At 44.9% G+C, this 12,869-nt stretch overlaps 1 protein-coding gene across 1 annotated transcript; it reads right to left on the reverse strand.

Moving 5' to 3' along the window:
* Positions 1-676: 676 nt before the first annotated feature.
* On the reverse strand, positions 677-4,064 carry LOC149971433 (uncharacterized). The gene is made up of 2 exons (XM_090222466.1): positions 3,924-4,064; positions 677-1,382 (listed from the first exon to the last, which is right to left on the reverse strand). Exon 2 carries the CDS (start codon positions 1,319-1,321, stop codon positions 800-802), a length of 522 nt encoding a protein of 173 aa, XP_090078592.1. The 5' UTR covers positions 1,322-1,382; positions 3,924-4,064; the 3' UTR covers positions 677-799.
* Positions 4,065-12,869: the final 8,805 nt, after the last annotated feature.

Raw genomic sequence — 12,869 nt, forward strand, 5'->3', positions numbered from 1 at the left:
AAACATCTATGGATTCAAAAGTCAGCACCATTGGTCGTAATTTGTATTTGGTCAGCAGGTTTAGACAGGAAATCAATATACGATCAAACTCTGTAAGGAGAAAATAATAAATGCAACATGAACAAAAATATAATACATATAAATATGTAAAATATCCCAGAAATGTTCTATATATTTTTTTGCACACATTTGTTTACATCCCTATAGTGAGCATTTCTCCTTTGCCAAGATAATACATCCACCTGTCAGGTGTGGCATGTCAAGAAGCTGATTGAACAGCATGACCATTACACGGGTGCACCTTGTGATGGGGACAATAAAGGCCACTCTAAAATGGGGATGTTTTGTCACACAACGCCAACGTGCAATTGACATGCTGACTGCAGCAATGTCCACCAAAGCTATTGCCAGAGAATTGAATGTTAATTTCTCTACTATAAGCCGCCTCCAATGACATTTTAGAGAATTTGGCAGTGCGTCCAACTGGTCTTACAACTACAGACCACGTGTCGCACTCATCTGAGTGGTGCCAAAGCACAGCGTGGTAAGTGTTCATGATTTATTTTCAAAACACTTGAACAAAATAACAAATAGCAAAATGACAACGAACAGTTCTGTCAGGTGCAGAAACACAAAATAACTACCCACAAATCACAGGTGGGAAAAGGCTGCCCTAAGTATGGTTCCCAATCAGAGACAATGATAGACAGCTGTCCTTGATTGAGAACCATCCCTCCCCCCAAAGGTGCGGGCTCCGGCCGTAAAACCTGAATCTATAGGGGAGGGTCTGGGTGGGCATCTATCCTCGGTGGCTGCTCTGGTGCGGGACGTAGACCCCGCTCCTCCTCTGGCTCACCCGTTTAGGTGGCGCATCTGGTGTGGGGACCCTCGCCGCCGGACTGGGGACCCTCGCAGCGGGCCCCGGACTGGGCATCCTCGTTGCTGGAGGCTCCGGACTGGGCACCCTCGTTGCTGGAAGCTCCGGACTGGAGAACGTTGCTGGAAGCTCCGGACTGGAGAACGTCGCTGGAGGCTTCTTGCCATGGATCATCACTGGAGGCTTCTTGCCATGGATCATTACTGGAGGCTTCTTGCCATGGATCATCACTGGAGACTTCGTGCCATGGATCATCACTGGAGGCTTCTTGCCATGAATCATCACTGGAGGCTTCGTGCCATGGATCATCACTGGAGGCTTAGTGCCATGGATCATCACTGGAGGCTTTGTGCCATCGATCATCACTGGAGGCTTCTTGACATGGATCATCACTGGAGGCTTTGTGCCATGGATCATCACTGGAGGCTTCGTGCCATGGATCATCACTGGAGGGAGGAGACGTATGGGCAGTCTGGTACATTGAGCTGCCACAGGGCTCACCAGGCTGGGGAGACATATGGGAGAGTTAGTTCTAGGTGCAGGCACAGGACTCACCAGGCTGGAGAGACATACAGGAGGCCCTGTCCTAGGCAGAGGCACCGGATACACTGGGCCGTGGAGGCGCACTGGGGGTCTCGAGCTAGGAGCCTGCACAACCCGTCCTGGCTGGATGGTTTGTGCAGCTGTCCCTGTCCCTGATTGAGAACCATACCCGGCCAAAACAAAGAAATACAAAACATAGAAAAATGAACATAGAATGCCCACCCAAATCACACCCTGACCAAACCAAAATAGAGACATAAAAAGCTCTCTAAGGTCAGGGCGTGACACCACGTGTAACCATGCCATGCCAGGACCTTCACATCCGGCTTATTCACCTGCGGGATCCTCTGAAAACAGCTGCTGAAACTGAGGAGTATTTCTGTCTGTAATAAAGCCATTTTGTGGGGTAACCATGGATGCGCCCCTGCCCAGTCATGTGAAATCCATAGATTAAGGCCTAATGATTTATTTAAATTGACTGATTTCCTTTTATGAACTGTAACTTAGTAAAATCGTTGAAATTGTTGTATGTTGCATTTATATTTTTGGTCAGTATAGATTATCAATAGTTACATGTACACTGAGTATACCAAACATTAGGAACACCTTCCTAATATTCATTTGGGCATGGACTCCACAAGGTGTTGAAAGCGTTCCACAGGGATGCTGGCCCATGCTGACTCCAATGCTGACTCCAATGCTGACTCCAATGCTTCCCACAGTTGTGTCAAGTTGGCTGGATGTTAATTAGGGGGTAGACCATTCTTGATAGACACGGGAAACTGTTGAACCCAGCAGCATTGCAGTTCTTGACACAAACTGGTGCGACTCGCACAACAACCCCATTATGCTGATCCTCAACACAGGGGTACCACAAGGGTGTGTGTTCAGCCCCCTCCTGTACTCCCTGTTCACCCATGACTGTGTGGCCACACACGCCTCTACTCAATCATCAAGTTTGCAGATGACACAACAGTAGTAGGCCTAATTACAAGACATCCTAGAGGGAGAGGGTGAGGGCCCTGGCAAAGTGGTCCCAGGAAAATAACCTCTCCCTCAACGTCAACAAAATGAAGGAGCTGATCATGGACATCAGGAGACAACAGAGAGAGCATGCCTCTATTCACATCGACGGGACCGCAGTTGAGAAGGTGAAAAGCTTAAAGTTCCTCTGCATACACATCACTGATAATCTGAAATGATCCACCCACACAGACAGTGTGGTGAAGAAGGTGCCTATTCAACCTCCGGAGGCTAAAGATATTTGGCTTGGCCACTAAGACCCTCACAAACTTTTACAGATGTACAATTGAGAGCATCCTTTCGGGCTTTATCACCACCTTGTATGGCAACTGCACCGCCCGCAACCCCAGGGCTCTCCAGAGAGTGGTGTGGCCTGCCCAACGCATCACCAGGGGCACACTGCCTGCCCTCCAGGACACCTACAGCACCCGATGTCACAGCAAGGGCAAAAAGATCATCAAGGACATCAACCACCCGAACCACGGACTGATCACCCCGCTATCATCCAGAAGGCGAGGTCAGTACAGGTGCATCAAAGCTGGGGCAGAGAGACTAAAAACAGCTTCCACTAACATACTCATGTAGAAGTACTATTATTTTAATTAAATTTGACTCAAGTAGAAGTAAAATTACTGGTGTAAAAAAACTACTCAAGTAAAAGTAAAAAGTACTCAGAGTAAAACTATTTCTATTTATTTTTTATTTACTTTTCTGCTCTTTTGCACACCAGTATCTCTACTTGCACATCATCATCTGCTCATTTATCACTTCAGTGTTAATCTGCTAAATTGTAATTATTCGCTCCTATGGCCTATTTATTGCCGACCTCCTCATGCCTTTTGCACACACTGTATATAGACTTTCTTTTCTCTACTGTGTCATTGACTTGTTTGTGTTATTGCCTTGTTTATTGTTTACTCCATTTATTGTTTACTTTGCTTTATCTTGGCCAGGTCGCAGTTGAAAATGAGAACTTGTTCTCAACTAGCATACCTGGTTAAATAAAGGTGAAATTTAAAAAATGTAGTTAATTTTAAAATAAAATATTATTAGCTAATTTCGCAAATGTTGTTACACATGAGCTTTTCCATGCGTAACATTTTTAAAAGGAAGAGAGGAAATGAACTACGTTAATTTATTTTATGAGTTGCAACAAGGCACATCTGTACGTAAAAAAAATAAGTATTTGTTAAAAATATACTTTTAACATTTGAAAATATATTAAACATAAAATCTATTGATAAATAAAAAGCAATACAAAATTAAGTGAATAAATAATAATGTTGCCAGACTCCAGAAATAAACGTTTCTAATTCTTTCACCCATTTAATTACTCATTCACCCCTCTTTTACTCATTACTTGTCCATGTGACCAACTGACATTCACTCACTCACTCACCCATTCACCCTCACTAACTCAGTCCCTCTTTCCTCACTAACTCACTCACTGACTCAAGAAACCCCTCTTTCACTTACTCACCAGGGGTGGAAAGAGTACTGAAATATCCTACTCAAGTAGAAGTACCGTTACTTGAATGAAATTTGACTCAAGTAGAAGTAACACTACTGATTTGGAAAAATACTGAAAAAAAGTACAAGCAGAAAAGCTACTCAATTACAGTAACGAGAGTAGTTAATTAGTTACTCTACACCTCTGTCATTAGGACACCTCAACTCACCCTCTTGTGGCGAGGCACTTCAGCTGTCCTCAGCCCAGATTTAAGGCCTCACTGTAAGGATGAAGAGGCCACTCCCCTGACCCGACAGTGCTGCACAGATTCTTCACATACCAGAACAGTTTAACAACCTTACAACCAGACCCATTGGGGAATAAAGACCAGGCAAACTCCAAGAAAACCTCTAACACTACCTAAGAGAAGGCAGACAGTATACTGTATCTGGACAAGGTTCTATGTGGTCCATGTTGTACTGAAGTATCTCACCTTATCAGAGTACAATGTCTTTCGTCCATCTTATGTTTTGGGTCCATTTCATAGTAAATTATAATCATAGACAAGGGTCGGGAATTATAGATTCTGAACCTGCACATAGGGGACAATGCCTACCATTAATCAAACTCCAAGACTAAAGGTAACAATGGGAACCAGCTGGCTTCATGCACTCATGGCTTTGGGGCCATGGCTTTTTATCATTACTGTCTGTACACACTGCAGTGGATCTGTCCCAACAAAGTGTTTTTCTTGTTTAGTTCTCACCTCAATGAAGGCTCTATATATGTGCCTCGCTTTGTACCTCTCAGCCTTTTTTTAGCCAATGGCTGTGGCGCAAATCTCATGAGGAGTGTGAATGGTTGGTGTCCATAGTGTTTTGTTTTTGTACTTCAAATAAAGTGTATCCATCAAAGCCCTCTCTCAGTGGTCTCTTTGGACTACAGGGTCTCTTTATAACCCACACATAACATGGTCCAGTGCCAATAGGTTTTCAAGATGCCTTTGAGACCATGTGTCCTAGGTCCTAACACGGTTACGTTCTGAATATACCAAAGCTGTTAGATACTTTACACACAAAATGCTCCTTGATTCTTGTTGGTATTGTGACACTGGAGTGGGGGAGTGGCACAGCTTCCATACCAATGTCACATCACTAATTCACTCAATGTCAAAACTTGTTACACCTCAATTATTGGGAAGCACTCACCGACATATTTACGTTGGTAAAATGACAAAGGTCCTGTACAAAATAACCTGTGTCAAACCCAAGCAGCCTAGCCGTGGGCCTAAGACCTCTCTAGTCACAGATATGATGGTTGTGAAATATTCACATTGGTCATGACTTTTTTTAAAGGCTTGGTGTGACAAATGCCACACATTTCTGACATTACAGGGTGTGGCTGGCTGGGAAGTGAAAGGAGGTGGGTGTCAGCAAGCACATTCTGTTTTTGTTTTGGAAGGATGGGATGGTTGTGTTCTCCATTAGGAATGGGAGAGAGAAGAAGACAATCGATATGTCTCTGACAGTGACAGCCCTGTTGGAACTGACTGTGAAAGAATGACGAGGAGACGATTTGATTGGGTCACTGATTGAGAGTCCTGATGTGATTGACAGTTATGTGACAGCTGTCATGACCATCGTGAGCACAAGCACACAGTCATGCCTGATTTATAGACCCCTGCTATCTGTCCCTCATGGTAAACTGTGGCTTTGGCAATCAGGATCTTAACACCAAGCAGATTAATCATTCAAACATCTGATCTAAAATTTGAAAACCAATGAATTTGTGTGACAAAATAAGCCAAGTAGCCGATTACTGCCAGGCAGAAAGTACATCAGCAGTACACTGAGAAAACAGAGTTTTGTATTCTAGAGAACTAGATGTATTGATGAAGCAAGCAGAAAGATGTAATGCTCATCCAACCTTGCCAACATCTCCCAGTGCTGTGCTATCTCTACGATATGTGAGACTAACATCTGGTATAACTGCTGTTTTATGCCTTGGTTAGTACACTCAGAAATACACAGGGGAGTGTGAGAATGTAGTGGCTAGCAGCCCATTCCCCACCGGCCTGTCAAACACTAACCCTGGGTTTATCTGCATGAGCCCCTACTGGGGCTCCAAAAAAATCCCCCAGTGTTTCTAGGGGGTCGAAACCCACTTCTTATTTTTCATAACCTGGTTCAGTTGCTATTTAAAACTCGTAAGAATGTTTTTGGTGTTGTTCAACCTGTCTTGAATCTGTTTACTCAGAGAGGCTAGATTACTGTTTCTCTATGATGAGCTATGAAATCCAAGAACTCAGTTGTTATTATTATTTCAGAACATCCTGTGGTTTTATTTCAGAACATCCTGTGGTTTCATTGTCTAAGGCAGAGTGGACTGTTCAACAACTTTCCCTGGGTTTCTATCATTCTGAGACGCAAGTTATTTCTCAGCCTTGTCCTCCCAGACCCCAACCTGGTCTCTCTGGATTGGTCATGTTGTGATTTAGGGAACACAGCTATAAGACAATAACATACAGTGCCTACATAAAGTATTCACACCCATTTTTTTTCACATTTTGTTGTGTTACAAGTTGGGATTCAAATGTAATTCATTTTCATTTTTTTGTCAACGATCTACACAAAAATAGTTTGTCATGTCAAAGTGGAAGAAAAATGTGTAAAGAATATTTTAAAAATAAAACACTAATATATCATCATTACATAAGTATTCAACCCCCTGACACAATACAGTATAGAATCAGAGTAAATATATATATTTTCCTCACCCACCTACACACAATACTCCATAAAGACAAAGTGAAAATACGTTTTTAGACATGTTTGCAAATGTATTGAAAATTAAATACAGAAATATCTAATTTACGTAACTATTCACACCCCTGAGTCAATACTTTGTAGAAGCAGCTTTGGCGGCTGTGAGTCTTTCTGGGTAAGTCTCTAAGAGCTGTGCACACCTGGATTGTACAATATTTGCCAATTATTATTATTTTAATTCTTCAAGCTCTGTCAAGTTGGTTGTTGATCATTGCTAGACAGCTATTTTCAAAGTCATGCCATAGATTTTCAAGCCAGTTTAAGTCAAAACTGTAACAAGGCCACTCAGGAATGCCATCTTGGTAAGCAACTCCAGTGTATATTTGGCCTTGTGTTTTAGGTTATTGTCCTGCTGAAAGGTTTTGTCTCCCAATGTCTGTTGGCACGTAGACTGAACCAGGTTTTCCTCTGGGATTTTTCCTGTGCTCAGCTCCATTCAGTTTATTTTTTTATACTGGAAAAACTCCCCAGTCCTTAACGATTACAAGCATACCCATAACATGATGCAGCCACCACTATGCTTGAAAATTTGGATGGTATTGGATCTTTTATTCAGGACAGAAAGTGAATAGCTTTGCCACATTCTTTGCAGTATTACTTTAGTGTCTTGTTGCAAACAGGTGCATGTTTTGGAATATTTTTTCCACTCTGAGTGGAATACTTCTTTCCACTCTAATTTAGATTAGCATTGTGGAGTAACTACAATGTTCTTGATCCATCCTCAGTTTTCTCCTAACACAGCCATTCAACTCTATAGCTGTTTTAAAGTAACCATTGGCCTCATGGTGAAATCCCTGAGCAATTACCTTCCTCTCCGGCAACTGAGTTAGGAAGGATGCCTGTATCTTTGTAGTGACTAAGTGTATTGATACAGCAACCAAAGTATAATTAATAACTTGTTCAAAGGGATATTCAGTAACTTTACCATGGACAAAGGGATGGATATTCAATGTCTGCCCTACTTTGCGAGGCATTGGAAAACATCCATGGTCTTTGTGGTTGAAATTCACTGCACGTCTAAGGGACCTTACAGATAATTGTATGTGTGGGGTACAGAGATGAGGTAGTCATTAAAAAATTATGTTAAACACTAATATTGCACACTGAGTGAGACCATGCAATTTATTATGTGACTTGTTAAGCACATTTCTACTCCTGAACTTATTTAGGCTTGCCCTTACTGTAAAGGCCGTCGGTGGAAGAAGGTGAGGACCAATGCGCAGCGTGGTACGTGGTCATCTTTTTAATAAAGTAAACTGAATAACAAAACAACCGGAACAGTTCTGTCTGGTGTAGACACACAAAGACTGAAAACAACCACCCACCAAACACAATCGAAAACAGGCTACCTAAATATGGTTCTCAATCAGGGACAACGATTGACAGCTGCCTCTGATTGAGAACCATACCAGGCCAAACACAGAAATAGAAAATCATAGAAAAACTAACATAGACAACCCACCCAACTCACGCCCTGACCATACTAAAACAAAAGACAAAACAAAGGAACTAAGGTCAGAACGTGACAGTACACCCCCCCCCCCCCCAAAGGTGCGGACTCCGGCCGCAAAACCTAAACCTAGAGGGGAGGGTCTGGGTGGGTGTCTGTCCACGGTGGCGGCTCTGGCGCGGGACGTGGACCCCACTCAACCATAGTCCTTCTCCGTCTCTCTACCCGCCTCCGTGGCCACTTTAACGCGGCGACCCTCGCCGCCGACCTTGGACCCAAGCCACGGGTTCCCGAATGGACGGGAGATTCCGGCCACTCCGGACGGACGGGAGACTCCGGCAGCTCCGGACGGACGGGAGACTCCGGCAGCTCCGGACGGACGGGAGACTCCGGCAGCTCAGGACGGACGGGAGACTCCGGCAGCTCAGGACAGACGGGAGACTCCGGCAGCTCAGGACAGACGGGAGACTCTGGCATCGCTGGGCAGGAGGAAGGCTCTGGCAGCGCTGGACAGGCGGAAGCACCTGTAGGAAGGAGATGGAGAGACTGGTGCGGGGGCCTGCCACTGGAGGGCTGGTGCATGGAGGTGGCACCGGATAGACCGGACCGTGAAGGCGCACAGGAGGTCTCGAGCACCGAGCCTGCCCAACCTTATCTGGTTGAATGCTCCCCGTAGCCAGGCCAGTGCGGCGAGGAGACGCACTGGAGACCAGATGCGCTGAGCCGGCTTCATAGCACCTGGCTCGATGCCCAACCTAGCCGGGCCGATACGAGGCGCTGCTATGTACCGCACCGGGCTATGCCTGCGCTCCGGGGACACCGGGCGCCTCACGGCATAACATGGTGCCTGCCCGGTCCATCTCTCCACAGTAAGCACGGGGAGTTGGTGCAGGTCTCCTACCTGACTTCACCACACTCCCCGTGTGCCGCCCCCCCAATACATTTTTGGGGCTGCCTCTCGGGTCTCCTTGATCGCCGTGCCAACTCCATTCGCCGGTATCCCTCCTCACATTGTTCCAGAGAATCCCGGGCGGGCTCCGGCACTCTCCCTGGGTCAACCGACCACCTCTCTATTTCGTCCCATGTTGTAACATAGTCCAGATCTCGCTGCTGCTGCCCGTTACCACGCTGCTTGGTCCTGGGTGATTCTGTAACGGCCGTTGTCGGTGGAAGAAGGCGAGGACCAATGTGCAGCGTGGTACGTGTTCATCTTTTTAATAAAGTAAACTGAACAACAAAACAACAAAGAAACAACCGGAAGAGTTCTGTCTGGTGTAGACACACAAAGACTGAAAACAACCACCCACCAAACACAATCGAAAACAGGCTACCTAAATATGGTTCTCAATCAGGGACATCGATTGACAGCTGCCTCTGATTGAGAACCATACCAGGCCAAACACAGAAATAGAAATCATAGAAAAACTAACATAGACAACCCACACAACTCACGCCCTGACCATACTAAAACAAAAGACAAAACAAAGGAACTAAGGTCAGAACGTGACACTTACAAAGGGGTTGAATATTTATTGACTGAAGGCATTTCAGCTTTTTATTTTTTTATCATTTTTTAAGTTTCTAAAAACACAATTCCAATTACACATTATGGGATATTGTGTTTAGGTCACTGACACAAAATATAAATGTAATACATTTTAAATCCAGTAACACAACAAAATGTGGAAAAAGTCAAGGTGTATGAATACTTTCTGAAGGCACTGTAGACATTCCTCAACAGCCTGGATGTCACGTATACTCCCACTCCGGCGCTCGAGGTCGCCAGTCTGCTTATTATTACGCACACCCGTCACCATCGTTACGCGCCCCAGCTCCTCATCAGACTCACCTGGACTCCATCACCTTCCTGAATACCTTCCCTGTAACTGTCACTCACTTTGGTTCTTTCCCCAGGTGTTATTGTTTCTGTTCCTGTGTTTCATGTCTGTACACTACTCGTGTTTCTTGTTTTGTTCCATGTTTGTTTTTTATTAAATATTCACTCCCTGTACTTGCTTCCCGACTCCTAGTGTACACGTTACAGAATAACGCCTCAGCAAAGGGAAGCAACAGCGATATTTTTTTAATATTTATTTTACTGGTGACGTTGGGTCCAAGGGCCTCTGCTGAAGCAACCGGGGATGCCTCAGCTGGCTCGACAGGTTCTCAAGTCTCGGTTGTTCTGTCAAGCGTCCATGGCCGACGCTACCGAGGATGCCTCAGCTAGCTCATCAGACTCCGATGCTTCAGCTAGCTCGACAGTTAAATAAGACTCTGTTCGATCGACAGGTTCCGCGCCTCAGCAGAAGCGATCAGCCCGCTTCTGGTCCCTCTGGTTGGCGTACTGCTGCTGGAGCCGCAGGTCAGGGAGGGGTACTGTCACATATAATCTCTCTCCGGCGCTCGAGGTCGCCAGTCTGCTTATTATTACGCACACCTGTCACCATTGTTAAGCGCAACAGTGCCTGTTCAGACTCACCTGGACTCCATCACCTTCCTGAATACCTTCCCTGTAACTGTCACTCACTTTGGTTCTTTCCCCAGGTGTTATTGTTTCTGTTCCTGTGTTTCATGTCTGTACACTACTTGTGTTTCTTGTATTGTTCCATGTTCGTTTATTTATTAAATATTCACTCCCTGTACTTGCTTCCCGACTCCTAGCGTACACATTACACTGTCACACTTTTTTTGTATAGTTTATAGTATAGCTTTTCCATCTGAAGAATCTCTACAGATGGTCATACTATCAACAAATTATCTGTTGGTAAGCAACTGCTTGCTAAGATTACAGTCAGGGTTTGGTTTAGGTTTATAATAAAGGTAATAGTTAAGGTTAGAAGATAGTTAGTTAGCTGAACATTTTACTGATTAACTATCCAAATAAAGTGTTACCACAGCCTGTAACGAGTAGCCATGGATTCTGAACAGACTCCCAAAGTGATGTCACTGTTTCAGAGTAAGGAAAGGCACATGTGATGACCTCACTAATACTTGTTTTTGTTCTCACTCAAAACTATGCAATTTGGGACTGAAATCAGTTTAGCTTGTGTCCTAATGAAACACAGTGGAAACAAATTATTGGACTTTTTCAACAAATGCTTTGAATGTATTCATTCATACAAAAATTCAAACAGCAATATAAATGTATCTTATCCAATGGGCTGCTTTTCAATCACAATAATGATTTTCAATCATTTCTTTAATTTCAGTAAAATTTCAGGCCAATGGTGAGTTTGAAGGTACGGTGTTCGTCTGAACTAGCTTGTAGACATATATCTGGAGACATCCGGAAGGAAAAACAAGAGCTGCTTTTCAGGTTGAATGCCCCCCCAACAGATAAAGTTATTGTCAAGACCTCAGTGTGTGTGTGTACCTGCAACCACCCTCAACCTGAGTCAGCTAGCTGCCGATGATCATGACAGATCTTGACAGGTTCGGTCGTCCAACGGGAATCATTGACAGCAATCTGTTCCTGAGAAAGACTTCATGACACACATTGCCACCCATAGAATCACATTATGAATTATAGGGTCTCTACGGTGCCACCTTCCTGCATCACCTTGACAAACCTTGGCATGGTCCCTACATTACATAATCAATAACAGCAGCATGTTCATGAGAGAACGTTAATATGTTCCGCATTGTGTCCAACAACAACATTGACGAATACGCTGATTCGGTGAGCGAGTTCATTAGAAAGTGCATTGACTATCTCGTACCCATAGCAACAATTTAAACATTCCCAAACCAGAAACCGTGGATTGATGGCAGCATTCGTGTGAATCTGCAAGGAAGAACCACTGCTTTTAACCAGGGCAAGGTGACCGGAAACATAACCGAATACAAACAGTGTAGCTATTCCCTCCACAAGGCAATCAAACAAGCTAGGTATGAGTATGGAGACAAAGTAGAGTCGCAATTCAACGGCTCAGACACAAGAGGTATGTGGCAGGGTCTAGAGTCAATCACAGATTACAAAAAGAAAACCAGCCCCGTCGCGAATCCAGGATGTCTTGCTCCCAGACAGACTAAATAACTTTTTTGCCCGCTTTGAGGACAATAGAGTGCCACTGACACGGCCCGCAACCAAAACCTGCAGACTCTCCTTCACTGCAGCATTTAAACGTGTTAACCCTCGCAAGGCTGCAGGCCCAGATGGCATCTCCAGCCACGTCCTCAGAGCATGCGCAGACCAGCTGGCTGGTGTGTTTACGGACCTATTCAATCAATCCTTATCCCAGTCTGCTGTTCCCACATGCTTCAAGAGGGCCACCATTGTCCCCGTTCCCAAGAAAGCTAAGGTAACTGAGCTAAACGACTACCGCCCCGTAGCACTCACTCCGTCGTCATGAAGTGCTTTGAGAGACTAGTCAAGGACCATATCACCTCCACCCTACCTGACACCCTAGACCCACTCCAATTTGCTTACCGCCCAAATAGGTCCACAGACGACGCAATCGCAACCACACTGCACACTGCCCTAACCCATCTGGACAAGAGGAATACCTATGTGAGAATGCTGTTCATTGACTACAGCTCAGCATTTAACACCATAGTACCCTCCAAACTCGTCATCAAGCTCGAGACCCTGGGTCTCGACCCCGCCCTGTGCAACTGGGTACTGAACTTCCTGACGGGCCGCCCCCAGGTGGTGAGGGTAGGTAACAACATCTCCACCCCGCTGATCCTCAACACTGAGGC

The sequence above is a fragment of the Oncorhynchus mykiss genome, chromosome 26, assembly GCF_057628025.1.
Source record: "Oncorhynchus mykiss isolate SJ-2025 chromosome 26, ASM5762802v1, whole genome shotgun sequence".
Taxonomy (NCBI): domain Eukaryota; kingdom Metazoa; phylum Chordata; class Actinopteri; order Salmoniformes; family Salmonidae; genus Oncorhynchus; species Oncorhynchus mykiss.

What these genes read in the sequence shown, in the direction of transcription:
- LOC149971433 (XM_090222466.1), bottom strand. Translation starts at nt 1,321, where the DNA reads ATGATCCATGGCACGAAGCCTCCAGTGATGATCCATGGCACAAAGCCT.